Source organism: Canis lupus, chromosome 35 (genome assembly GCF_048164855.1).
Source record: "Canis lupus baileyi chromosome 35, mCanLup2.hap1, whole genome shotgun sequence".
In the NCBI taxonomy this organism is placed as follows: Eukaryota; Metazoa; Chordata; class Mammalia; order Carnivora; family Canidae; genus Canis; species Canis lupus.
Genome location: NC_132872.1, coordinates 5,844,532 through 5,872,380, shown reverse-complemented (window position 1 = coordinate 5,872,380; position 27,849 = coordinate 5,844,532). Strand labels below are relative to the sequence as shown.

The following is a 27,849-nucleotide window of genomic DNA, read 5'->3' as shown; positions in this document are numbered from 1 at the left end:
CTTGTCTATCTAGGCAGTGTGATTTCAGGGTGTGCAGTTCACATAAGTTCTGCAGCGAGCACACCTGTATTTTAGCGAGTCCTTGCACAGACGCAGGGAAGAGGCTGCAAAGGCCTGCGACACCCAGATGCCACAAAAGCATCCTTTAAAACGCGTCCTGGGACGGCCCGGGTGGCTCAGCGGTTTGGCGCCTGCCTTGGGCCCAGGGTGTGACCCTGGAGACCCGGGATCGGGTCCCACGTCGGGCTCCCTGCGTGGAGCCTGCTTCTCCCTCTGCCTGGGTGTCTCTCTTTCTCTCTCAGGAACTAAAAACTAAAAACAAAACAAAACAAAAAACACAACCGCGCCTTGCACGCTGCACGGGGTGGGGGGGGAGGGGAGCACCGCCCGCAGAGTCTGCGCGTCAGGCACGTCCCACACGCTCCGCACGCAGGCCCCGCCCCGCCCCGCCCCGCGCATCACGCAGGCCCCGCCCCCTCGCCCCGCCCCGCGCATCACGCAGGCCCCGCCCCCGGCCTCGGGTCGCCCAGGCCCTCCCGCCCCGCCCGCGCAGTCAGGCTCTTTCCCGTCCCGGGCGCTTGGTGACATTGAATGCGGTCGCGCCGTCACCGGCCGGGAGGCGCTGTCGGGTCGGCGGAGTAGGCGGCCATGGGGAGCCTGCGCGGCCTGCGCCAGGTGGCGGGTGAGACGCGGGCCGGGCTGGGGGCGGTTGGAGGTCGGGGAGTCCTCCTGCCCGCCGGGTCTGGTGGTTGCTCGGTTGCATCACGCAGCCCCAGGTGGCTCGGAATCCCACCCCAGTGACCACAGAGCGAAGGCTGAGCGCGCAGCGGCCGAGCAGGTAGTCGGGGTTGGCCCACAGTGACCGCCGCGCCTGGCCCTCCCGCCAACTTAACGGGCCCTTGCTCCCAGACCCTTATCGCCCCCATATCCCCGGTTCCTAATGCGCCTGCCATCCCCGGGACTCCCCCATTGCCTGGTGGGTTCAGCCTTCTGCTCCAGCCTCTCCTGTCCACAGCTCTGAGTCTCCCCAGCCTCCCCACAGTTTCAAGAGTTTATCCCTGCTCTCAGAGAAAATCTCAATCTGAGTCTAGGGTTTCCCACGCACTTAGTGTCTGATTAGCAAAGGAATTTAAGGTCTTACAGGATAATGGGGGGGGGGGTGTTGCCTAAGATAGGGGGTACGTTTCTTACAAGCAGATCTGCAGTTAAGTGCTTTGAATTTTGTTGAGGAAAGTGTTCTATAGAATCTGCAGTTTATTTTTCTAGTAGGCATCTGCGAAATGGGTATTTGAAGTCAGAATTTAAGTTGTCGTCTTGGGGAACCAGCGGAGCCTTTGCTTAGTAGGGACTGAGAAATCAGAGTATTTGCTGCTTGACTTTTTTCTAGGCACCAGGGCAAATCACTTTTAAGTCACCTTTGATAAGGTATAATGACTGATCTTTTATTCCGTGGTGACAAATTACGAAAAAGGTATTTATTTCCAATTTTAAAGGAAGAATCGCCCCCAAATTTGCCTATTGAAATAGTGTAAATACACATTGCAAGTGTACATGAAGTAACGTAAAAAAAAAAAAAATTATCTTTTGTGTGCTTATTTTGTGTTCCAATGGAGAATGGACTGGAAAACATGTCTCAAACTGAAGAATATTATTTACTTCCTTTAAAGTAAACGTTCCCTCCACTAAAAGAGATTGATTTAATTGATTTATTTAGCTTTGTGGAAGTAATTTACCTAAAATCTTTTGTGTACATCCTACTGACCTGTTAGCTGTTACAAGGTAAGTGAAAGAATCATTGCTCCGTAAAAAAGCTAAAATAGACGGAGTGACAGAGACTTTGACTACATCAGAACTAAGACCTTAGAGTTTTAAGCAGTTTTATCTTCCTGCATTGAAAATATATTTATGCATTATAAAGATTCCAAAGCCTCTCTGCAGACTTCTGATATTTAAGAACTTCACTATTGGGCACTCAAAACAAAATTCCTTGAGCAATTGAAGAACAATGTATTGTATTCCAGATAGATCCACTTGAATGTTATATGAAGAACTCTTAACAAAAGATCTTCTTTGAATGTCTGATGTTTTGTGAGCAACTAAGCAGTCTGCCCTTTCACCCACTTGTGGCCGTTTTATAGTTACATACTTTGACATACATTATTTTACTGGATTGATTTCTTATAGTACCCTTCTTAGGTAAATCTTATCATCCATCCTCCAATGTACAAGTGAATAAACATAGGTCAGATGGTTAAATGACTTGTTCAAGATCATATAGCCATAAAATGTTAGAGCCAGGAGATGAGTAAGTACCATCTAATTCAGGAACTTGTGCTCTTTGTTTCAGTCAAGCGGTTTATTCAGGATATGTGTGTGCCGTATATGTGTTTGTCATGGCTAATTGAGTCTCTTTGATGTGAAATGGGAGAGTCATGAAATGCAGATTTACTTGTGAAGTGGAAGCACACATTTATGTGCAAATAGGTTTTCAAGTAAGAAGAATGATTTATCAGGCGATCTTAACCAAAGGAATGGCAGATCAAATAGAAACCATCTATGCATGCATCACTTATCCAGGATATTATTTGGAATAAGGTACTCACTCCAGGTGAGGGAAATATCAAATAGCTAAAGTGGGCTTTAAATAGTGTCCTTTAAACAGTGGGCCTTTTTAAAATTGTTTGTTGGAAATCTTTGCTGTACTTTCTTAGTAAACAGAATATAGATTTTGATGAGCTTGAATTTATCATTTTGCAAATGTAGGTATAGATATAGGTCAGAGTTATTAACTTGTAAAGGTTCTTGGATCCCTTCACAGATGAGCGGTCCTGTGAACCTCTGCAATTATGTTCATATTTTTATGACTATATCCTTGTTTTGGGAAGAGAGGATCCATAGCTTGCATACATTCCTTAGAGCAGTCTGTGCTCTTTAAGTTAAAAGGCACTGATACAGGGTGCCTGGGTGGCTCAGTCGGTTGGGTGTCTGCCTTCAGCTCAGGTCATGATCCCAGGGTCTTGGGATAAGCCTCACATCAGGCTCCCTGCTCAGCTGGGAGTCAATTTCTCCCTCTCCCACTGCCTGCTGCTCTCTCTGCTTGTGTTCTCTCTCTCTCTGTCGAATAAATAAATAATTTTTTTTTTTTTTAAAAAAAGGACACTGATACAGTGATTTGGAACTAAATGGCTACTGACCCATACTCCTGTGGGTTTCATGAGCGTAAAGACTAAATTGTTTTTACTAAACCTTAGCACTTATCAGTGTCCAGCTCAGAGTAGGCAGACAGTAGATATTCTTTGGAATAATTATTTTTAATTATTTTAAATAATTATAATTTTTTTAAATTAAAAACTTAAAATTATTTTTAATAACACTTATTACATTCTACAGAATAGTTATCAGGTCAAAGGAATGGAATGGCTTTACAAGAATGTTTCTTCACACCTTCAGAAAAATTTTTGTTGTCCTAAACTTCGACTCGGCAGATTTTAAAATGATTTTATTATCATCATTATTATTCCAATACAATGGATCATGGATAGCAGCCTCTTTGTCAGTTTAACTGACATTCTACAGCATTAGAATCCAGAGATAATGTGGGACTCATGTAGTCTAGTCCTCTAATTTTATTGGTGAGGAAACTTAAGGCCTCAGAAGGGAATTGACTTGGCTCCAGAAGAGTCACCAATATCTCCTGGCTCCTATTCTGATTTTATTTCTCTTACATTCTGTTCCTTCATTTTCCTGTTTGTTCTTGCTAACCAACCCTAAATAAGTACATGCCCATTTTTACTGTTCTTTGGCTTTGCTTACCAGTCCCTCCAGGTCTTCTCAGAAGGTTTTTATTGAGCACACACTGTGTGCCCTGTATACTATGAAAGCTCTAAAGTTAATGGACTCCCACTCTTCTAGGGCTGGAGTTTGTTGCAGTGAACAAGTATATAATACATCGGGAGAACTTATGTAAGACAGTATATATTAAGTTCTAGATTACAGAACAGATTTTAAGTGCTGCCATGGTGCCATGGAGCCAGGTCCTCTTGGCTTTGTACAAATATTTTCCCAATTAGTTATGTTAACATTGGTAGCTTAAAATCTGCTATGGTGAGGGTTATTGGCAAACACTACAAAATCAGGGCTTTTCCCCGTTGACTTCCTCCCAAGAACCAACATACCACTGGCTTTAGGGAAGAAATAGAAGTATAGGTTAAAATTACTGAAAGCTCCGTTGAAACAGAAGGCATGGGAGATAGACAAGAGCAGAGGTAGGGGCAGTAATGAGTCTGCAGGGGATATGAGGGGAGAAAGGGTAGTAGGGAGAAAGGATTACCTTGGATTTCATCAGGAGGTAATAGATAAGGTGTGCCTTTTGAGGGTTTTGAACCACTTGAATTTGGGCAAAAAGGAAGCCTTCCAGCAGAAGTCATTAAGGAAACATTTTTGGAAAATGTACATGGTTGCTGCATACAACATGAATAGTTACTACCTGTGAAGATATCCATGTGTGAGATGTTGATGGAAATGACAACAAAGGAATATATCTAGGAAGTGTCTTAAAGAAATTAGTGGCTCTGTGTAAATCAACCTCTGGACAGGTTGATTTAAAGAAGATGCAGTTTTTGAGTGTAGAGGACTGAAGGAGTGTTGCCCTGTTGTCTGAAATAAGAAAGTTAAGGGATACTGCTGTGGCAGAGAGGGTCATGCACTACTGAGTGGTAGGTGGCATGGATTTACAGGTGAGTGTGGGGCCTCTTAGTCAAAGACCAGGGGACAAAGAGGGAGTCCTCCCTGAGACAGACAAATGTGGGATAGAGGCAAAGACTAAAGACTGAATCTTGGAGGCCTGACACAGTGTAAGGAATAGGAAGTGGCAAAGGACATTAAAGATGTACATCATGGCGGTCAGAGATGAAGGCAGAGAATGTGGCAGTATAATGTAAGGAGGGAAAGAGGCCTTGTAGGGGGCTGAGATCAGTAGAGTCAAACGGCTTCAAAGATGGAAAGAGTAGAATCAACTGAGCTAATGATGAGATTCTAAAAAACACAGTCATGGGACTATAAAGAGATCACTAATGTTAGAGCAATTTTAGTAAAACGAGTGGGGGAAGAAACATTATAGTAAAATGTGTGGGTGGTGAGGCTAAGGTAGTAAATTGAATATATGGCACTTATTCAGTCATTCGAACAATGAAACGAAGATTAGTATTTTATTTATAGAACTGTTGAGAACAAGTGATTGTTTTGTACAAAATAGTGTACCCTCAGAACGAATGTGGTATGAGGAGACAAGGACTTGCATCAACTGGTAGAAGTGCAAATCAGTTCTGCCTCTAGAAAGCAACTGTTCTGTTTAAAATGGCTCATCTTCTCTAACTCTGCACTATCTAGAAAGCAACTGTTCTGTTCTTAAAAGGGCTCATCTTCTCTAACTCTGCACTATCAGGATTCTACAAAAGAAAATAATCAGAAATGCCCTCAAAGGTTTATGTAGAAAACTGTTCATTTAGTGAAATTGGGAAACAAATCCAGCCAAGGGAATGGTTGAATTCAGGTTATATTCAGGTGTTAGATGTTATATAGCCATCAAAAGTATTTTTTAATTTGTATGTTGGAAAAGTGTTTTGACATAAGATGCAGTATTTTTTGATTATGAAAAATGTATATGTTATGTACGAGCATAGGAAAAATCTGGGGAGGACATACCGGGATGTTATCTCTGGATGATATGGTTATAGGTGTTTTTATTTTTCTTCATACTTTTTTTAAGCTTCCAAATTTTTTTGTAATGAGCAAGTGTTACTTTTATAATTTAAAGCTTATTTTTTTAAGAGCAGGGAAAGAGCAATGTCTGAGTGGCTTAGTAGATTGAGCTTCCAATTCTTGGTTTCAGCTCAGGTCATGATCTCACGGTTGTGGGATCGAGTTCCACTTCTGGCTCTGTGCTCAGTGCAGAGATGCTTCAGATTCTCTCCCTCTCCAGTAAATAAATCAAATCTTAAAAATCAATCAGACATTAGGTGAGAAAGGGGCAAAGGGAAGGATCTAGAGATGGTGAGGTAAGTTTAGTACAACATCCCTTCCTTCACTAGTTTAAAGTGCAGGAAAGCCCAGTGTTCTTGCAAGTCTGCGGGGAAGGATGAGAAAACAGATGGAAAAATAGGGAATTTGTTTGTGTCACAAAGATTTAGGTCAACAGCAAAAGCCAACAGAGTTTCAGATAACCACTGCTGGGAATGGGCTGGAATGTTGATAGAGGGGGGAAAAATCACCAAGAAATGGCCCCATCTCACTAAAATTTGGGCACCAGATTCATAGAATCGCAAGACTTTTTCCATTGAATTTCCTCCCCACTTAAAAACTGGCCAGGTTTCAAAGGTTTATTTATAAATCTATTTTTTGAACTCAAAAAATTTTTTCCCATAGAAGCAATGTTACAAATAGTGATTAGAGTTCTAGCCAGCCCACAAAAGTCCATAATGTCAATCTCTCTTGCCATTTTTCCTTCCGTTTGTCAGGTCGTGCTCTTCATTGGGTCCTGTCTTATTTTCTTTTCACAATCCCCTTGAACTACAGTGTTACGACACTGTCCAAAAGGAGGATTCCATATATATGTCTTCCTACTCCCTTTACCCCTACTTATCCCTCAGCCCTGGCCCATCCTGCATTCTGGACTCCTATTTACTTACGAAATCACCATTGTTATTGTTGTTTTCCTGCTTGAATCTTCTCTACCTGTCCCCAAATCCTTGTGGGAGTTTTTCAGACAAAAGGATTCTCACTGTGGGAAAGCATGGGTAGGTACAGTAACCAGAGACAGAGTGAGTTAGGACAGTGTCTTAAGTTCCAAGCTCTAGAACATCAGCATGGACCTTATTAAGAAGGCAGTTAGGTTTGTGAGCAATGGGAGCCTGGCAGGCAGATTTGGAAGTCTTTGTTGCATATAAGAGCTGGGCAAATCAGAGTTTGAAACCAAAAAATTCCATCCTTTTTAGAATAATTGCAGGAAATATCAAGCCTAATTATTGGGAAAGCTCAGGGTAAGTTAGTTATCTCAGGTTCATTCATTTGTTTTGTTGTGGCCAGCCTTTAGAGTAGCCCAGCTTTGCTTCTAATGTGGAAACTAAATCAGTGGTTCTCTAATTTAAATGAGCTCTGAGTGGGAATAAAATATCTAAGTGGGATAATTACCATAATTTAGTCATTCTTCCTTCTAGGTCTACTGAGCAGTTATAAACATTCGACATATAATTTCATCATAATTTTTAAATACAGTATTGATTAAAAGGTGAATGTGTATGAGCTTTGCAGTGGTCAGGATAAGCATACATTTAGCTTTGTCCTCCTGAGACTTAAAATTGATCTGATTCTCAACACAAAAATAAAAATGCAGACTCAGATTCTGTAGGTCTGGGGTGGGAGCCAAGAATCTGCATTTCTAACAGGCTCCCAGGTGATGTCGACCACATTTGAGAATAGCAAGGTGTGACAAGATACATACCAACATGTATAATTTTCTCATCTCATTTCCACCAACATAGTCAGATGCCTTTATTTTTAGTCCACCCTGAATTGGGAGCATTTCCTACTGTGCCCTTTCTTTTTCTGTCTCATGCCAAAAGCATATTGGAGTGCAAGTGAGTGAGAGTGACAGTTTTATAGGGATAATATCATATTTTTAAAATACTGGGATGCCTGGGTAGCTTAGTGGTTGAGTGTCTGCCTTTGGCTCAGGTCATGATCCCCAGATCCTGGGATCAAGTCCCTCATCGGGCTCCCTACAGGGAGCCTACTTCTCTCTCTGCCTGTGTCTCTGCCTCTCTCTTTATAAATAAATAAATAAAATAAATAAATAAAATCTTTATAAATAAATAAACTAAATATCAAGTAAATATAAAATATCCACAAAACATGTATAAAGTAAAAACAAGACATAATTAATACCCGGGATCCCTGGGTGGCGCAGCGGTTTGGCGCCTGCCTTTGGCCCAGGGCGCGATCCTGGAGACTCGGGATCGAATCCCACGTTGGGCTCCCTGCATGGAGCCTGCTTCTCCCTCTGCCTGTGTCTCTGCCTCTCTTTCTCTCTCTGTGACTATCATGAATAAATAAATAAAAATCTTTAAAAAAAAAAAAAGACATAATTAATACCCAGGTACTATGTTTTAGAAATATTATTTTGGAATAACTTTAATTTATAGAAAACTTGCAAAGATAGTATGAGAGTTCTGTTTACCTCTCACCCAATTGCCCCTAATGTTAACATCTTATATAACTATAGTATATTTGTCAGAACTAAAAAATTAACATTGGTCTATTACTATCAACTAAAGGACAAACTTTATTTGGATCTCAGCAATTATTCTACTGATGTCCCATTTTCTGTTACAGGAGGTCACATCATGTTTCGTTGTCATGTCTCTGACAATTTCACATTCTTTGATTTTGGTGATCTTGATAATTTTGAAGAATACTAGTCAGATATTTTGTAGAATGTCTTTCAATTTGGGTTTATTTGATGCTTTCTCATGATGAGACTAGACTGGGTTATGGGTTTGAGGACAGAATAACTAGCACAGAGGTCAAGTATCCTTCTGACCGTACATGATATCCATATGACCTGTGACTGATGATTTTAACCTTGGTCACTTTGTTTCTTCCTTAAAAAGTTACTGTTTTTCCCTTCCCATACTCTGTTCTTTGGAAACAAGTCACTGAGTCCAACTCACACTTTCCCACAAGGGGAGGGGCAATCCAGGAAGGAAGATTATCTACATATATTTGGGATTTTTTTTTTTTGTATAAGGAAGATTTGTCCCTTATCCCTCATTTATTCATTTGTTATTTATATTAATATGGATTCATATATTTTATACCCTAAATTGTAATCTTATTACTACATTATTTTGTTGTTCAAATTATTCTAGGTTAGGCTCTATGAGATCAGCTCCTGTGTCCCTTTGTATGGCCCCTATCCAAAAACATCCTTGTGTTTTTTTGAATACTTCCTCACTTTCTGGCACTACAGGGTATTCCAGACTCATCTTGTATTTTCTCTTCTCCAGTATAAAATCAGACTTTCCTTAAAGAGCTTACATTTTTCTTAAAGGAGCCCTAGTTCCTTTTATTAGATAATGGTATTTAGAAATCATTATCTGGGCACTGAGTGTGTTTGTTCCTACTGAAGATTGTAGGCCCTCCCACTGGGTAGAGCTAGGAAATATATGCATGTATAGTGACCCATGTGCACACATGTACTTAGGAATATGTCCATATCTCATGTCTGTCATTTCATACACATAAATATATACAAATAACATATAAATAAATATGTTAATAAATAGCTATGTAAAGAAAGGAGTTAATACTGAATTCTTTGACTGATCCATTCGTTCTAGCCTTCCACCCTTGCTTTTGGAACTCCTTTCTCTGGGGTCTCATTATCTACCATTTATTTACTTATTTGTTCAATCCCAGTACAGTTGTAAAGTAGTTTCGGGATTACTAACCCATGCTCCTCTAAGAAACAAGTTTGCCAACTAGAGTACAGTGTTTAATGTATAGTTCTTTTTGTCTTGAGTCTTACAGTTTCCAGTCAAAATGATGTTTTTCAAAGTTACTTAGGTCAGCTGCTTTTTCCTTACCTTGAAGGTTGTGAGGCTAGGTCATGTCATACATTTCTGATACATTTTGATACATTTGTCACAGTCTGCATTCCATCCTGGGATTCTCCAGCATCCTGGTTGATAATTTTAAAATTTGAATTTATTAAAGCTCTTTGTGATGTAGTTTTATGGGTTTTGACAAATGCCTTTATTTATTTATTTATTCATTCATTCATTCATTCATTCATTCCATTCATGAGAGACAGAGAGGGAGAGACATAGGCAGACGCAGGAGCCTGATGTGGGACTCAATCCCAGCACCCTGGGATCATGACCTGAGCTGAAGGCAGATACTTAAATAACTAAGCCACCCAGGTTCCCCATGATTTTATTTTTAAGCAGATCATTAGCAGCCTTCATAGTTACCAACATACTTGCATCACACTTGGCTACTGATCTTCATAAAGGTTAAATTCGGTAATCTAAAAACCTCTTTCTCCCCCAGCATTCTTTCAACCTTCATTTATCATGTCTAAGGTCACATCACTGATGATTCTCTCAAGGAATGTCTTGAAAGATTCTGAGGGAAAAAAAAAGGCATCTTCACCTCTCTGCACTGTCCATCATGGGGCTGGAAAGGCTTTTTAGGGAAAGGAGGGAACAACAAGACAAAAGCTAGTACTTGAGCCAGCTTCATTCCAGCTGACCCACTACAGCCTCCAGCTACTAAGGTACTGTTTTTCAATAACACAATAACTGTAGCAGCATCACCTGGAAAATTGTTAGAAATGGAAATTCTCAGGTTCCACCTGTATTCACTGGATCAAAAACTATGGAACTGGGTTCCAGTAATCTATTATAAATCTTTTGGGTAATTCTGATGCACACTTAAGTTTAAGAACCTCAACTCTAGGTTAACCAGCCGTTTGTCAGTCACATCCTTAGAGGCAGCAGTGAGGGTTCATCTTGACTTCCTGCTAGGGCCCTGGGGATACAGAACTGGTCAGCCAGGGGCAGGCTGCAAGTGCAGCCAAAGGTTCAAAGGGCTGTTTTTCATTTGGTTTGTATGTTTGTTTTTAATTGTGATTCACCAGAGGATGGAAAACTTCTGGCTTGGATGTCTATAGGGGAATATATATTATCTCTTTGAGACAGAAAAGGAAGTCTTAATGATACTAAAACTTTTATTTGCTTTTATTTTTTTGTAATTGCAAAATAATTGAAATCATATTAAGTGCTTCACAATTTTCTTTAGTGATGCAGCTTTTTAAAATTATTTTTTACATTTGTTATTTCTAATATGTATAATATGATCACATTTGCTATGTTTTAATCAACAGTTATACTTTAGGGAGGTAAAAATTATTGGCATCCAGTATGAAGTTGTAGTAAGAAAAAATTGGGAGGGGGACACCTGGGTGGCTCAGCAGTTAAGCATCTGCCTTTGGCCTAGGGCATGATCCTGGAGTCCCAGGATCAAGTCCTGCATCAGGCTCCCTGCATGGAGCCTGCTTCTCCCTCTGCCTGTTTCTCTGCCTCTCTCTCTCTCTCTCTCTCTCTCTCTCTCTCTGTGTCTCATGAATAAATAAATAAAGTCTTAAAAAAAAAACGTTGGGACATATTTTCTGATCTAGGTAAACCTCTCATGCCTTCACATCCCTGTTTTCCACCTGTACCCTAGATACTTCTATGATTTCAAATCTTCCCTTATTATGTTCCAACCACACTGGCCTCCTCTTTGTGGTTCCTAGAACCACCGTAGGGCCTTTGCACTTAAAATTGTTTCTGTGTGGAATATCCTGCCACTAGATATCTGCATAGCTAGCTCCCTCACTTCCTTTGCAAATGGCATTCTCAAAGAGAACTTACCCTAATAGTGTACCTAAAATCTCACACACATACCCCATTCCAAGCACACAAACATTGCACTTCATGTCATGTCCCCAGTGTTCATTTTTCCTCAGGCATTTACTAACTATACGTGTGTCTGTATATATATGAATATGTGTATATATGCGTGTGTGTGTGTGTGTGTATATATATACTTTGTCTTCAGTAGAATATAAGTTTTACTAGCATAGATTTTTATGTTTTGTATATTGTCTAGAACATTGCCTAACACATAGTAGGTACTCAGTTATTATCTGTGAAAAGAGTATCTCTAAACATGATTTATATCACTGATAGTAATTAGGGGTACATGATAACATTTTTGCCTTATTATTACCCAAACTGAGCTGAGAGGCACCTTGTCTTCTATTCTCCAAAATTGCCTCTGTTCTAATTAAGACGGAGGGGGAAGGGCAATACCTAAAGAAATAATTACTGACCTTTTTGCTTCCTGTGGACCTTGTAGCTCACTACCAGTTAACTTTGTTCCTTTCTGTCTTAGTGCCTGCAGAAAGGAATGGGGCAGGATGGTGCACATGGGGCTTATAGATTACAGTAAATAAGGGGTTCTCTGGGGAAGACAGAAAAGTCCTGGAGATGGATGGTGGTGACGGTGATACAACAGTGTGAATATACTTAATGCCACAGAACTGTACACTTAAAAATGGTAAAAATGGGATCCCTGGGTGGCGCAGCGGTTTGGCGCCTGCCTTTGGCCCAGGGCGCGATCCTGGAGACCCGGGATCGAATCCCACATCGGGCTCCCGGTGCATGGAGCCTGCTTCTCTCTCTGCCTGAGTCTCTGCCTCTCTCTCTCTCTCTCTCTGTGACTATCATAAATAAATAAATAAATAAATTTAAAAAAATGGTAAAAATGGTAAATTTTATGTATATTTTACCACAATTAAAAAACACAGAGTGGTTCTGAAAATGTAGTTTCAAATCATTAGTAGCAGCTTCATAGGAACTTGTTAAAAATGCAGATTCCCAACCCTCACCCCAGAACTATTGATTCTAAACTAGAGGTGAGTGTCCCCAGTGCTTTATGTTTTAATAAGCCACTCACGTGGTTCTGGCGCACACTGAGTTTGAGAATCACAGCATTACAGAATTTTGTTTTAATCCCGAGAGCTATAAAAAGTTATTGTAAAGTTTTATAGAATTCTTCATGCCCTGGTAACTGCATAAAATTACCTTGGCGAGACATTTTGACTACTTTAGGGGTAAAATTGAAAAGTGGTATGGAAATGTTTTGAAAAGTACTGGTTTAATTAAGTAGTGCTTCAAAAAACAAACTTAAAATTTAGAGTGCCTACTGTGTTTCAAGAATCTTGCCAGATGCTTTCACATTTGTTTTTCCATTTAACCCTCAAAGCAGTCCTGGTGCAGTAAATACTATGTTATCCACATTTAAAAGGAGGAAAGAAGAAGCAGAGATCATTTATACTGTAGTTGATCTACTTTCCTCCTGGTGCACACTTACTGCCAATAGGTGGCACTAGTGGGGTGGTTTCCCAGACCTGGGCAAGGCCTTATGGCATTACAGATTTAGAAAATGAAATAAATGTGGCCCCTTATGAAAGAAATCAGACAGCAAATAACCACAATCTTTACATAAACAGAGGTCCCAATTTCTGGTATGTAAGAGGACCTCTGAAAACCCACTCCTATATAAAAGCGATGAAAACACTGCCAAAAATTCTTAAAATCAAGTTTTTCAGAACTAGAAAATAACCAGAGGCTTGTGACAATCTGAGTAGCATTTATCCAAGAAAAATGACTTAAACATAGTGAGAACAGCAAACTTTATAATAGCTTTAACAGTTTTCTGTCTCCTGTCAGCTTCACAGTAGCCTTGAAAATGAATAGTCTCTCAATCACAGTAACTATGAAAACCCGCAGTTTCTAGCAGGCACTGAGGAAGGCAGAATGGATTTGGAGCTCCCTAAAATCCCCAGCCCCCAAGACCTGCTACAATTTGCTTGTCTGGCACTTCTCTGGAAACTCCCACTCACTGGGCTTGCCTTTTTTTCCACCTGACTCAGCGAATTCAGTGAGAACAGCTTCTCCCCACCCACCCCGAGCATACTGCAACAGGCTTGCAAAGCCCTTTGGCAAAAGCTGGCAAACTTCTTGGTGGAAGGCACTGAAGGAGGTCTCTGCCCAGTGATTAGCTAATCACTAAGCTAACACAACGTACATGGAAGACAAGGGACTATAGATTAATGGAATAGAATTGAGAGTCCAGAAATAAACCCTCACATTTATGGTCAATTGCTTTTCTATATTGTGCCAAAACAATTCAACAGGGGGAAGAAGAGTTTTTTCAACCAATGATGCTGGGAAAACTGGATATCCACCTGCAAAAGAATGGAGTTGGAGCCTTTCCACACACCATATACGAATATTAACTCAAAATGGATCAGACCTAAATGTTAAAGCTAAACAAGAACATTCTTAGAAGATAACATAGAAATAAGTTTTATGACCTTGTATATGACACCAAAAGTTCAGGAAACAAAAGAAAAAAATAGATTGTTGGACTTCATCAAAATTTGAAACTTCTGTATTTAAAGGACTTAATCAAGGTAGTGAAAAGACGGGACACCTGGGTGGCTTGGTGGTTGAGCATCTGCCTTCGGCTCAGGATGTGATCCCCATGGGATTGAGTCCCACATCAGGCTCCTTGGATGGAGCCTGCTTCTCCCTCTATGTCTCTACCTCTCTCTCAGCCTCTCTCTGTGTGTCTCTCATAAATAAATAAATAAAATCTTTTTTAAAAAAGATAGTGAACAACCCATGAAATGGAGGAAAATATTTGCAAATCATAGATGTGGAACTTGTATCTGAAAATTATAAAGAACAGAAGGCTATTGAATAAAAAATCTTTGTTAGTTACCAAAAAGGGGGGGGAGTGGATAAAGAATTCTCACAACTCAATAATAAAAAGACAGCCCAGTTCAGAAATAAGGAGGGGAGCTGAATAAATATTTCTCCAAGAAGATACACAATTAGCCAATAAGCAGGTGAAAAGATTCTCATCGTCATTACTCCTCTGTAGAAAAATCCAAATCAAAACCATAGTGGGATAGACTGCTTCACACATGCTAGGATGGCTTCTATCAAAAAACGTAAATGTGGACCAGGATGTGGAGAAATTGGAATCCTTGTATGTTGCTGGTTGAAATGTAAAATGTTGTGGCCACTTGGAAAACAGGCTTGCAGTTCCTCAAACGATTAAACACAGAGTTACCGTACGACCCAGGAGTCTCACCTAAGTATATGCCCCAAAGAAGTGAAAATAAATGTTTACTCAAAAACTTGTACATAATTTTCCATATCAGCATTATTCTTAATATCCAAAAAGTAGAAACCACTTACATGTCTATTAGCTATGAACAAAATCTAGGATATCCATGCAATGGAATGAGATTTGTCAGTAAAAAAAAAAAGTACTAATAAGTACTACAACATGGATGAACCTTGAAAACATGCTGAGTGAAAGAAGCCAGTCTTAAAAGACCACATATTACATGATTCTGTTCATACAAAACATCCAGAAATGTCTATATTTTCAGAATATGCAAATCCATAGGGACAGAGAGTAGATTAGTGATTTACTAGGGTTGGAGGGAGAAAGAAACAGGAAGTGACTTAAATGTATATGGGGTTTCTTTCTGGGATGATGAAAACCTTCTGGAATTAGATGGTAGTGATCAGTACACAACTCTGTGAATAAGCTAAAAATCACTGTTGGATTTTTAAAAGGTTGAATTTGGGGCACCTGGGGGCTCAGTTGGTTAAGTGTCCTACTCTTTAGTTTGGCTTGGGTCATGGTATTAAGGGTCATGGGGAGTCTGCCAGAGATTCTCTCTCCACCTCTCCCTTTGTCCCTTCCCTCCCCTCAAGTAAATAAATAAATCTTTTTTTAAAGGGTGAATTTTGTGATATAGGGTTATGTGTCAATAAGTGTTATCTTAAAAATCTTTACACAAATATAAACATAGGCCCGTATAAAATCTATAGTAATATCTTTTAATTGTTGCATTAAAAATTTTTTTAACAGCAAGAGAGAAAAAGTGAATAAACCCTGCTGCTCACCAGCATTGTGAAGTCCACCTCTAACCATATTTTACTCCTATCCCCTCTTTCGCCTCCCCTTATTGCTCCAACTCTGAAGTTATAAAGATATCCAAGTTGGGAGTTAGGGACTGCAACGGTACAGACTATTTGTCTACTAACAAACAGATTTTTAAAACGACTTGAGCTTTTCTGTGAGCTTTTATCCACATAGCTGTGAGAGCACATTCTTGCTGCATTAAAGACAAGTCTTAGGCATTCCTTTTTTGGTCACCCCAGCATCACTCAGTGCCTGGTCATTAATCAGATTTATCACTGGTGGTGCCTTTCCAGTTTTCTTTTCTGTTCCATTGTGCTTAATAGCACTCATCTTTTTCTGTGTTCTAGGTAGCTAGGGATTTTCTAATTCTGAATCCGATACCAGCCTTGGTCCCTCTTGTACCATGACTCCCATACTCAGAATCACCCTCCTTTTCTCTCACCCTCATCAAAACTATTTCTGGCTGTCTCTGCTTTGAATTCTGATTATGACTGACTTAAAATTTTCATGCTAATAAGGCTGAAGGTGAAAATGGCTAACTGAAATTAAGTTTTTTTAAAAAACATTTATTGTCATTTTAGAGCATGAGCGAGAGGGGCAGAGGGAGAAGACAAGAGAATCTCAAGCAGATTGTGCTGAGTTCAGAGCCTGATGAGGGGCTGGATCTCAGGACCTTGAGGTCACCTACCTGAGGTGAAACCAAGAGTCTGGGCACTTAACCAACTAGGCACCCCCTGAAACTAAGTTCTTTAGCATTCATTTGTTTTAGGAATGAATGCATTCCCTAGTTTTGTTCACTGAGAAGGCATGGAAACAATGACAATCTCAGTAACAATGAGCCTTCCCTAAGGCATCTCTAAAAATACTTCCTCTTTAAAGGAACCAGAGCACCCTAAAGGAATGTCTGATTCCAAAGCAGGGGCAGGAAGCATTCAAAATGAATCTGGACCATCATGTCAGAAAGTAAGGAAGCTGCCAATGATCACTGAGCACACGCTGAAAGTACTCAGGAGCCAACATAAAAAGGTCCCTAGTGACTAAAAATGGGAATATCTGAGCATTAAAACAAAGTGACTGAAATGGGCTGGAGTACATGTGTTAAATAAATTGCAGGGATCCCTGGGTGGCGCAGCGGTTTAGCGCCTGCCTTTGGCCCAGGGCGCGATCCTGGAGACCCGGGATCGAATCCCACATCAGGCTCCCGGTGCATGGAGCCTGCTTCTCCCTCTGCCTATGTCTCTGCCTCTCTCTCTCTCTCTCTGTGTGACTATCATAAATAAATGAAAAAAAAATTTTTTTTAAATAAAAATAAAAATAAAATAAATTGCAAGAGTCCCTTATGTTATTTTTAATTATTTTTTAAAAAGAGTTCTCCACTTATCCTAGAGAGACAGAGTACGCGAGCACACGCACACAAGTGGGGCTAGGGGCAGAGGGAGAGACCCTTCAAGCAGACATTGTTGAGCACAGAGCCGGACATAGGGCTCAGTCCCACAACCCATGAGATCATGGCCTGAACCAAAACCAAGAGTCAACCCTGAACCAACTGAGCCACCCAGGAACCCCCCCTTATGTTATTTTTTTTCCCTTATGTTATTTTTAAACAAAATATCACTTGTGGAGGCTGCAAGGAAAACAATTTGTGAATTTGAAAACTGGTAAATGGAAAGAATCAAGCATTTATTCCACATTTCTTGTGGATTTTACCTTAGGATAATCAAATAGTTACTGTAGAATACTTCGATTTTACAATTCATATTGAAACAGCAGATCTAGGTAACAACAATGCTTAAAACATCAAAGGAAAGGTTGGTGGACAATTTTATAAGGGTTGAGTCAGAATAATAGCATCTACTGATTAATCTTAATATCACAAAAAGACAAAATTGATGTATGCCTCTTGGTGTGATACAGTAGAGAATACACAGTATCACCTATGGCCTATTCTTGCTAAAAAATCTAATTTAAATCTGCTGAAGCCTCAACAATCCGCTTACAAGAAAAAGAATTTAGAAGAGTATGTTAACGTGGGGATACAATCAGCAAAATCCTAAATGAGGGAAATTCTATAGAACTAATGACCTGTTTTTTTCAAAAAATGACAAGAAAGAAAGGAAGGGGAAACCTATACAGGATGTATCAACCATATTCAGTGTGTACCTATTTAGAATAAACCAACTATTTAAAAAAATTAGGAGCCCACTGGGGAAATACATTATTTGATCATCATATGCTATATCAAGGATATAATATTTTTTAGTTAAGCTAATGGTATTCCAGATAATGATTTTGAAAAGTTGCTGTTTTGAGATGCATACTGAAGTATTTATAGATGAACTAATTAATAGGATGTTTGGGATTTGCTTTAAAATAATTCAGTTGGGGGTCACCTGGGTGGTTCAGTCAGTTGAGTGTCCAGCTCTTGACGGTGGCTTAGGTCATGATCTTTAGGGTCATGAGATCAAGTCCTATGTTGGGCTGTGTGTCCAGTGCAGTCTGCTTGAGGATTCTCTCTCTTCCTCTCCCTCTAACCCCTCCCCCAACTTGCTCACTCTGTCTCTCTCAGGAGAGACATAATTCCTCTACTTCCTACATAATTCAGTAGGAAGTAGAGAGTGTGGGTGTTCAGATGAAACCGTATTTATTGGCCATGTGTTGTTAATTGTTGACACTGGGTGGTGAGTACATGGAGATTTATAATTCTGACGCCTTTGTGTCCTTAGAATTTAAATTTTTAAAATTATATATTATATATATAATAGTTTTATATATTTTTAAAATATATAGTTTAAAAATTTCACAAAATTCATGACTATACCTAAAGTTGATTTCCAGTTGGAAAATTTTGCCTTGGGTGGAAAAAGGCTTTCTAGAGCCCCTTGCTGGCCACTGCACCCTACCCAGAGTTTACCAGAGTAGTATTGGCAATTTGACATCTTGGTTTATTACTTGTGGGAGATTCTAATCTTTACCTAAACTGCTGGGTGCTATAATATGTAATATTTCCACCAGAACCATTGTTATAACAAGATACATGTAAGAAGTACTTTTATAAAATAGCTGAAATTAACAGCATCAAGTATCATATTTTAAATATGTGTATCCTACATAGAGAGTAGCATTTTCACTTTTAAAATGAGTTAATTTTTATAGATGAAATAATACTCTGTAGGCATTTTTCATTTTGAGACAACATTAGATTTTCTTTCTCTGAAACGTTTTTCTGTCTTTTATAGGAAGTTATTTTAGGTTATATGAAAGAGGTGCTTCTTCATCCCTAAGACTTACCAGAAACTCTGCTTTGAAGAGAATAAATGGATATTGTGCCAAACCACAAGAAAGTCCAAAAGCTCCATCCTGTAAGTTTTTATTCATTTTTCTTGTTATAGACTAAGCAGCTCCAAAGAGTGAAACTACATGGAATCAAAAGAACCTAAAAGGTTGTCCCAGGGGCTCTGACATCCTCTCCTATTTTGTAGTCCATCCCTCCTAAATTATACTTATATTGAGTCCCATAAAGCAATGCTTTCTTCATTTTCCTCATCTGTCACTTTTAACCCTTGCTTCCAGGATTATGTTGAGTTTTTTGTTGGAGAATAGGTGCACCAAAGTAATAGTGATCTAGAAATGGTCTTTTAAGGAACCCCAAAGAGGAACCAAATCAGGAAATGATATTTTGGGTACAGTATAAATAGTGCTAGCCTTGGCTTGGGCATTAATTTCAGCCATCATTTTTAGTCTTTTTACTAACTTAAATCCTGGTCACTGTCCATGTGGAAAAAAGCATAATATATAAACTGTAGGGTCCCCTGAGCTATTTGCTTGTTAATTCTTAATAGGAATATACTAGGGTCAGGCAGATCTTGGTAAATAGAAAAAAACTATTCTCAAAGAATATTTATCAAGAGCATAAAAATGTTTGTACCCTTCAACCTGATATTGCATTTCTGGTGATTGATCCTTGGAAATAATCCCTATATGTGGAAAAAGCTTTGAGTGTAAAGATATTCTCATTTTTTATATATAATAGGAAAATGAGAACTAATCTAAATGTCAGATAATCTGGGAATGATTAAGTATATATGTTAGATCTCCTTGATGAGATTGTGCAGCTGTTTGAAATGGTGCTTATAAATACCATGTACTGGCATGGGAAATGTTTGTCCTAATGTCAGTGAACAAAGCAGGATATAAAATTTTATATCCTTTATAAGCACAGCATGATACACATATAGATATATACACATATAAATCCCCATACTTACAGGGATAAGACTTCAGAAACACTACCAAAATAAGAATACAGTGATTCTGCTATGACAGGAGAATTGGAGATATCTTTTTACCTTTTTTCCATCTATGCTTTCCAAATTATCTTTAATGTACTTAAAAACAAAAATGGAAAAACAACTATAAAGCTATGCTAGAAGGGTTAAAAGATAAAACTACAGCAATGTATTTCTATATTTCTGATCCTCTTCTTGCCTTCAGTTCTTCATGGATTTTTTTTTTCCTGAGGGACTTTGTAGTTCCTTTTGCTGCTGCCTTCTGATTAAGTGGAAAAAGCAGCACAAGCAAAGGTGTGGGGGTAGGAATGAGCGTGTCCTGTAGGCAGAGCCAAGGAGGTGGTCCTTCTGCAAGAGATGCAGGCAGTACATAGAAGTTGGATGAGGTTATCTCCAGGGTCCCTTCCAACCCTGACAGTCTGTGATTCCCTAACTTTTTCTGCTCCTTCAGTGACTTTTTTGGAAGACACTCTCTCCCAGTCTGTGATCGTGTACCTTTTTGTTCATCTGCCTCTTTGCCGTCCTTAATCACCCTCCAGATTCTTTCAGTCATCTTGAGATGGACTTTTTTTGTCTCCGTTCTCACCATTACAGCTCCAGTTCAGACCATGTCACCTCATTCTTAGATTACAACCCCCCATTTGGACTTGCTGCCCACTCTAGCCTATCTTTCCCTTCTCTCTCCCATCTATTATGCAGATTAATCTTCTAAAACATTACCTTCTTCAAAATATACAGTGGTTCCCAAATCCGGTTTCAAAAGCTTAACCTGGCATTCAGGGTCTTTTGTAACCTTATTTTACCTTATAACCCTTTTCTTCTAGTGAAGTCAAGTAAGCTTCTCTTTGTTCCCTTTTAATTCATCTTTACCTTTATATTTTTGTTTAGGGAGTTCTTTGAACTTTCAATGCCTAGGAAATTAGGCTTTTATTTTACCTCAGTCCTCAAAGACTTTTGGAACCTCATTTGAGAAATGAGGCATCCTAAGAAATCATTCAAATAAAGCTCTAGTTAGCTTGAGGTTTCTCAATGTTTCTGTTTCGTGAATAGTTAAAAATAGTATTTTTAATTGCTAAATTTTAGTCATAACCTCAAATAAGATAACTTGTCTTGTTTTTCTCATAGACACTTACAGCCACAGAGTGCCATTACACAAACCTACACATTGGGAGAAGAAGATCCTGCTGTGGTCAGGTCGCTTCAAAAAGGAAGATGAAATCCCAGAGACTGTCTCGTGAGTGCTGAATGTAGGGGTTACAAGCAGCTTTTCTTTCTCGCTGATATATTTCAAAAGCAAAGCAGTTCCTCTGAGTCTATTTAAAACCTTTCAACCAAATTTTAGAGTAGTTTTCACTTCACTAAATGTTTCCTCTTTGGTGGGTACTTGCAGTAAAAACAGTTGGACAATCTTGTGTCTTATCATAGATACCTTATGTTGTGCCTCTCAGGTACTCTGAAGTTAACTGATTGATTCCTCTCCTAGCTACAGAAATGTGACTAAGCAGTGATGGTCACTGTTCTTAGCTTATTTCTAATCTGGGTCTATCACATACCATTTACAGTTAATAGTTATATTCTATAAAATCCACTTAAATATTTAACAATAGGCATAAAAGTATTTATGAGCAACATATCCTCTTTTCGGGATTCCAGAACGCATGCTTCCTATCCCTATCACCAACTTCCTTAAATCCAGCCCTGGTTGGGATCTTGGGACTTTATTTTAGAGTCTATGGATGAGTATAGATTTCCCAACCCCAGGCTATCAACATTTTGGGCCAGATAATTCTTTGTTGTTGGGAGCCATTGTGTACATGATAGGATATTGAGCAGCACCCTTGCTTGGCCTTTTCATCCACCAGATGCCAGTAACATTGAGTTTTAACAGTGAAAAAGGTCTCCAGACATTGCCAAATGTCCCCTAGGATGACAAAAAATTAAAAATAAATAAAACACCCCTGATTGAGAACCAGTGCTCTAGCCCAGTGTTAAAGACCCCGATTGCTTTGCATCTTGGCCAAGAGAGATTCTGAGAAGTAGGCGCCATCTCTCCTGTGGGGCATCATCCTCTTCAGAGATAAGGACTTGGGATAAAGCTTCTAGACATTCCTTTCTGGTAAGAAACTATTCTTGGACCTTCTGGCTTCTGGTTTTGAGGCATGATTTTAAAAGTTCATTCAGGGTATCTTTTCCCAGAAAAAAGAGTTATCTGCTTTTTGTTTACAACGGCTTTAACAGGGCCATTCTACTTCTGTCAAATAGCACATTATTTTCACTAAAATTATTTGAGCAGGAAAGCCCTGGTCCTTCTTAACTAAAGTGACAGTGTACTTTCCTGGGAAATAAGAGCAAGGTGGAAATATCAATGATATTAATTTCTTGGCTATGTCTTAATTTCTTCCTGAATATTCTAGCAGAAAACAAGCTGCTGTATACTCATGGCCTACCTAATAGGTGCCAGATAGACTTTGCCATGAAACACCTTCCTCAGTCTGCCTTGCAGGTCATTCCAAGATCCTCCTCAAGCCCAAAGTAGTACTTACTGAGTCACCCTAGAATGTTCTGCTCTGGGCCTAGGCAAGTGTTCATCCTTATGCTGGTAGTTCTGAACAGGTACTGCTGAACTTGCCCATTCTGATTGCTTTCTGTAGAATGGAGGGCAGCCTCATGATCTTATTTAAATGCATTTTACTTTTTTAATGTAAAATACTCAATGTATACTACTTCTTTTTAAAAAGTTTTAAATTTTTTAGGGAGCACAATGACACAAGAGCGAGGGTGGGAAGGTGCAGAAGGAGAGAGAGAATCCTAAGCAGGCTCCATGTTCAGCATGGAGCTCAATGTGGAGATGGATCTCATGACCCTGAGATCATGACCCGAGCCAAAATCAAGAGTTGGACGCTTAACTGAGCCACCCAGGCATCCCAAAATGTAAAATACTTCTAATGAAAAGTAAAATATATTATTTTCATGAGTATCACAGCACTTATGTTGGACATGCCAATTCATATAACATGTTGTCAACATGGGTAGTTTGTGGTTGGCGGCCTCTCAGATGCTCTCAGTAGAGCAACTCATGGTCCTTAGCAGTTGTCCCTGGGTCTTCCCACCCCCCTGCAGGCCCAGCTTCAGTGCCTGGAGAACTCTGTTCACATTGCTGCCTCACTGGGTTCCAGCTCTCCCATCACAATGTATATGCTTTCAGGGTTCTCCTACCACCTGCAAAGCCTGGACCCTGTGCCTCCTAGATGGCAAAAAATGTACTTTTTCCCTTCTGATTTCAAAAGTAATGTGTTAAAAATTCGGGGAAAAAAGAAAGGAAAGAAGTTAGCACTTTCATCCCATCACCTAGAGATAATCAATTCCTATTTACACCCCTACTGAGTAGGCCAGTGCTCTTTCCAGGGTCCATTTGGACTCTTCCTGCCCTGCCCTGAGGATCTACTAAACTCAGAACCACACCTCACTGCCTATATAACAGAATCAAGGAGGAGTGGCCTTCTCTTTAGACTCTTCCTTGGTAGGCCTCTTAGCTTTCACACAATGTTTGGATTCAACCCTCAATTTTCTGTTAAGGTACATGGATCTGTATTCAGTAGACAGGTTCAGAGAGGTACATGCCAAAGAGCACAGTCTCAGGTTAACTGTCACGCAATTTTAGCAAAACATTAGTTAAAAGGTAAACATTAGGGGAGCATTGCTTAAAAGATTTTTGTGCTGTTCCAGATATTCTCTGGAATCTAAGTATTAGATTTAGATTATTAAGTCTATTCCTGGTTCAAGGCAGAGAGGAAAAACTTGGGTGTAAATAGCACATTGTTTAACTTCCTCTTACATTTTCTGAATTGTGATTTGTGTTGAAATGTATAAAACTCAACGAAGCTCATTGTAGCACCTGTTGCCAGGATACTGTTAGACAATCACTGTATTGTATAAGATCTTCTTAAGAACCCCAGGGAGAAACAGCTCTTGGTTTTACTCTTAGCATTGGCCGCTAATGTGAAACTTGAAAGCCAAAATTGGGGGCCACCATCACAAGCATAGATTAATATACCGTGCCTTTCCCCCCGCTTTTTTTCTTGGATTAACTTTCTTATTTTTATTTTTATTTTTTAAGATTCTATTTATTTTTTCATGAGAGAGAGGCAGAGACACAGGCAGAGGGAGAAGCACACTCCATGCAGGGAGTCCGATGTGGGACTCAATCCCAGGACCTGAAGGCAGATGCTCAACTGCTGAGCCACCTAGGCATCCCTTGGATTCACTTTCTGTCTTCATGCTTTCTTCTCTTTTTTCTTACTTTTAAGTTTGTGTTATCTTATTGGATTTTATGTAAAAGTTTATAGTGAATTGTGAAAATGTTTCATCTTCTCCAAAATCCTCCAAGATCTCCAGGCCCTGCATCCTTTTTTCTATTTATAGGTACCATTTCACTTCTGATTTGTGGGACACAGTTTTATTTCCTACTGGCAACTTCATAAAGGAGTTAACTTTCTCTCATGCTTTCCTTGTGCTATTAGGTTTGAGATGCTTGATGCTGCAAAGAACAAGATCCGGGTGAAGGTTAGCTATGCAATGATTGTCCTGACAGTGGCAGGATGCATCTGGATGGTTATTGAGGGCAAGAAGGTAAGAGTGGACTTCCTCTGTCTGTTTTCTACAAAGGATATAAAAGAAATCAGGGGTTGACCCTTGAATTTATTCTTTAGGAGGCTACTTTCTACATGAGAAATGGTAAGAAACAAAATGAGAAACAGTAGAGACAACCTGGGATATTATGCCTGGGGATAAATTGCAAGTTCTTAATTTTGGCAAGGTAAAGGACTAAATTAGTTTTGTATAAAGTTAAAAAAAGGGGGGGGGTAGTTATCACAGATGTCATAATATGAAACCAGAAAAATATCACTGTATTTAATGATGACACCTGTATGTCTGTATAGCACTTCTAGGACATGGGCATATTTATCCACACTGACCCTAGTGAGCATTCTAGTCACTGTTCTTTCCTTGAAGGTCGGCCACACTGGGCCATGTGTTTAAGGATAATAGATCCTAAATAAGTACATAGGAATTTAACTCCAAAAATCTGTTTTAACCCAGATCATTATTAATAGCTATCATTCATTGAATACTCACTGTCTTCTAAGCACTTGGCTCTTTTTTCATTTGAACCTCACAATAGTATGGCAAAATAGGTACGATTATTAGAACCTCACTGATAGATGAGGAAACATAACTTCGAAAGCTCTGCTCACTTGCCCAAGATGACACAGCTCCTAAATGGCAGAGCCACAGTTTGAACCTAGACCTAATTGAGGTGATAGTAAAATTGCTCCCACTTATCAAGTGCTCATTATATAGCAGGCATTTATTAAACTCATTCAATCACCACAATATCCTAGAACCTAAGCAGTAGGTTCTCTTATTATCTATACTTTATAAGAGGAACCTGCAGCTTAGGGATACTGAATCATTTTCCCAAAGGCACATAAGTGGCAGGATAAAAATTTAGAGCCAAGTTTGCAAGTTTTCAGACTCCTATAATACTATCTTGTGATTAAAATATAGGGTTTTTTTAAAAAAAATATGCAGCAGCACTGATCATACCCCTATTTTAATACCATGTCTAATTCTATATATTACAGCTTCCACATGCAAAGAGATGTCTTATATCTATTATGAGTTATTAAAAGGGTTTTTCTATCAACCCAGCAGTAACTGACTTCCCTTATTCCCAGTGAGTACAGAATAAAAGGAAATGAACTTCTGGCTCTCTGTAGACTTTTGGAATGGAAAATACTGACCATTTAGACTAACCTTACAGGAGCCTGAAGGACAAGTGTGCAGGACTGGGTGAAGTTCTTTTGACATTTCTGTCTACCCCACTTCAGATTTTCTTCTGGCTTCCTCTTTGACTTCTCATGCATAGCTCTCAGACTGAAACCTACAGAAGCATGTGGACAGGACATAGGGGTTTCTAGAATTCCAAGAAGTCTGCGTTACTTATGTATACTTGATTATACTGAGTCTAAGTACTCGAGAAGTAAGTCACCTCCTGGGATTTCTTCTAGCCTCATCTAAGGGTATACACCATATACTCTAAAAGTTTCTCTCCCTTATATGCCAGAAAACTATCTTATTTGTTTTACATGGAACTGTCCGTTTCTTACAAGTTGGTAAATGCTACTGGAATGCTATTTAGACGAGAGAAATTACCTTGTATGCTTTATCCTATCAACTTAGCATTCCCATTCTCTCCCTTCCCATACTTAATTCTTTACACGTGAAATTACATAGGTATAAGAAAATCCCACCTTATATATAGGGTGCTAGTTTCATTTATCTGGCATAAAACTTTTGAAACTGGTCTGCTTATGTAAGCTTCACAGGCGTGTAACCGGTCACATGGAGGGAAACATGGGAGGAGGATGGTTGCCTCTCCCCCACTGCTACTTGTGGTCAAGGGATGGATAGCGGGATAGATACTGCTCAGAGTCATTAGTCTCAGTATTTGGTGAAGTCTGGGATCGCCAAAGCTCAGTATTTTTGGTAAAAGAGGAGTAAGGAGTTAGAAGGGTATGAAAGTATAAAATAAGTTGGGGAAGGAGAAATGGTAGCAACAAAGAAAAGTGGAAGGAAAAAAAGGATAGAAATGGAAATAAAAGGGCATTCAATACTAAAGAGAGGAAAAAAGAGAAAAGATAAAGGAATAAATGATAAGGGAAGAAAGCAGATTTAAAGGAACGGGCCAGAAAGAAAGGGAAGGTAGAGGGTGTGGCATTTCTCTCATGCTTGACTGGATGGCATTTCTCTCATGCTACAGGACTGTGAAGCATCAGAGGAAGCAGAAGGCACAGCAGGGGCTTCTGTGCTCAGGGTGTCCACGGTAGATCATTCTGGGCCTGCAGTGCCCTAGTTAATCTGTTGACATTGGTGCGGCGTAATGACAGCCTCCCCAAACCTGCATAAATAGTCACTTACTCAAATTTGTTTTACTTTAGGCTGCCAAAAGAAACGAGTCCTTAACAAGCCTGAACTTAGAAAAAAAAGCTCGCCTGAGAGAGGAAGCAGCTGTGAAGGCCAAGACAGAGTAGCAGTGGTATCCATGCTGGCTGGACTTTGAAAATGCAGGAATAATGTTGCAGCATTAGCCTGTATTAAAAGAATATGGTATGAGGATTCATTTCATGAATCCAAAGTGTGGTTTGCACAGACTTATAATTTCCCTATTTCTGCTATAATGGTACAAATAAATTTCCTTTAAGAAATGTCAAAGAAAAAAAAAGAAATGACTTATGTTTTTGTGGCTTTGATCCGGGTTAAATGCAGCCTTTCAGCTCTTGGAGAAAATGAAGAATGGGGCAACTGATTTAAACTTTAGTATTAACTCTCCTTTAGAGAGTCAGATACCGTATCTTACTTTACTTCCCATTACCAAAGTGACTTCCTCTGTAGAAGCCAAAATGGCTTCTAGTTCTGTATTTCTCTCTCTTGTGTACTCATTTCTAGAGAGATAAGGAAGGCCAGCTGAGTATGCCGCCTAGGTACATCCTGGGGAGCTAACCACCCCAAATGCCAGAACCCCGCAAAGCAGCTGGATCATACTCTGCCGTCTTGGGGCATGCTGGCAGACTGAGGCTTATCAGACAGCAGTCTTGGAAAAGGTCCCAGTAGGGTGATGAGAGTCTGGCCATGAGTTTCTGAGAATTCTGAAATCCCAGCACTTGGGGCCAGCACACACCTTCTACTCTATGGCTTCGAACTCCCAATTAGTCCTTTTGCTTTTACTTTTACACTGAATTTCTCAATTACAAAAATCTATCAAATGCATTTTTCTTACAAATGTTGAGAGATAAGCATTGGCACATGGTATGTATTTCATTTACACTTTGGGATGCCAGCCTGTCTCATACTTAAGTATGGATGCTGGTTTCTATTTTAAGAATTTCTT

At 39.5% G+C, this 27,849-nt stretch overlaps 1 protein-coding gene and 1 long non-coding RNA gene across 2 annotated transcripts; both read left to right on the top strand.

The window, feature by feature from the left end:
* The first annotated feature begins 506 nt into the window (after nucleotides 1-506).
* On the top strand, nucleotides 507-27,187 carry FAM162A (family with sequence similarity 162 member A). The gene is made up of 5 exons (XM_072812257.1): nucleotides 507-682; nucleotides 18,849-18,971; nucleotides 21,024-21,132; nucleotides 24,419-24,527; nucleotides 26,900-27,187. The coding sequence occupies exons 1-5, from the start codon at nucleotides 649-651 to the stop codon at nucleotides 26,990-26,992; spliced, it is 468 nt and encodes a 155-aa protein (XP_072668358.1). The 5' UTR covers nucleotides 507-648; the 3' UTR covers nucleotides 26,993-27,187.
* On the top strand, nucleotides 689-14,276 carry LOC140625055 (uncharacterized). The gene is made up of 2 exons (XR_012024438.1): nucleotides 689-838; nucleotides 13,802-14,276. It is a non-coding gene; the product is annotated as an uncharacterized lncRNA (long non-coding RNA).
* Nucleotides 27,188-27,849: the final 662 nt, after the last annotated feature.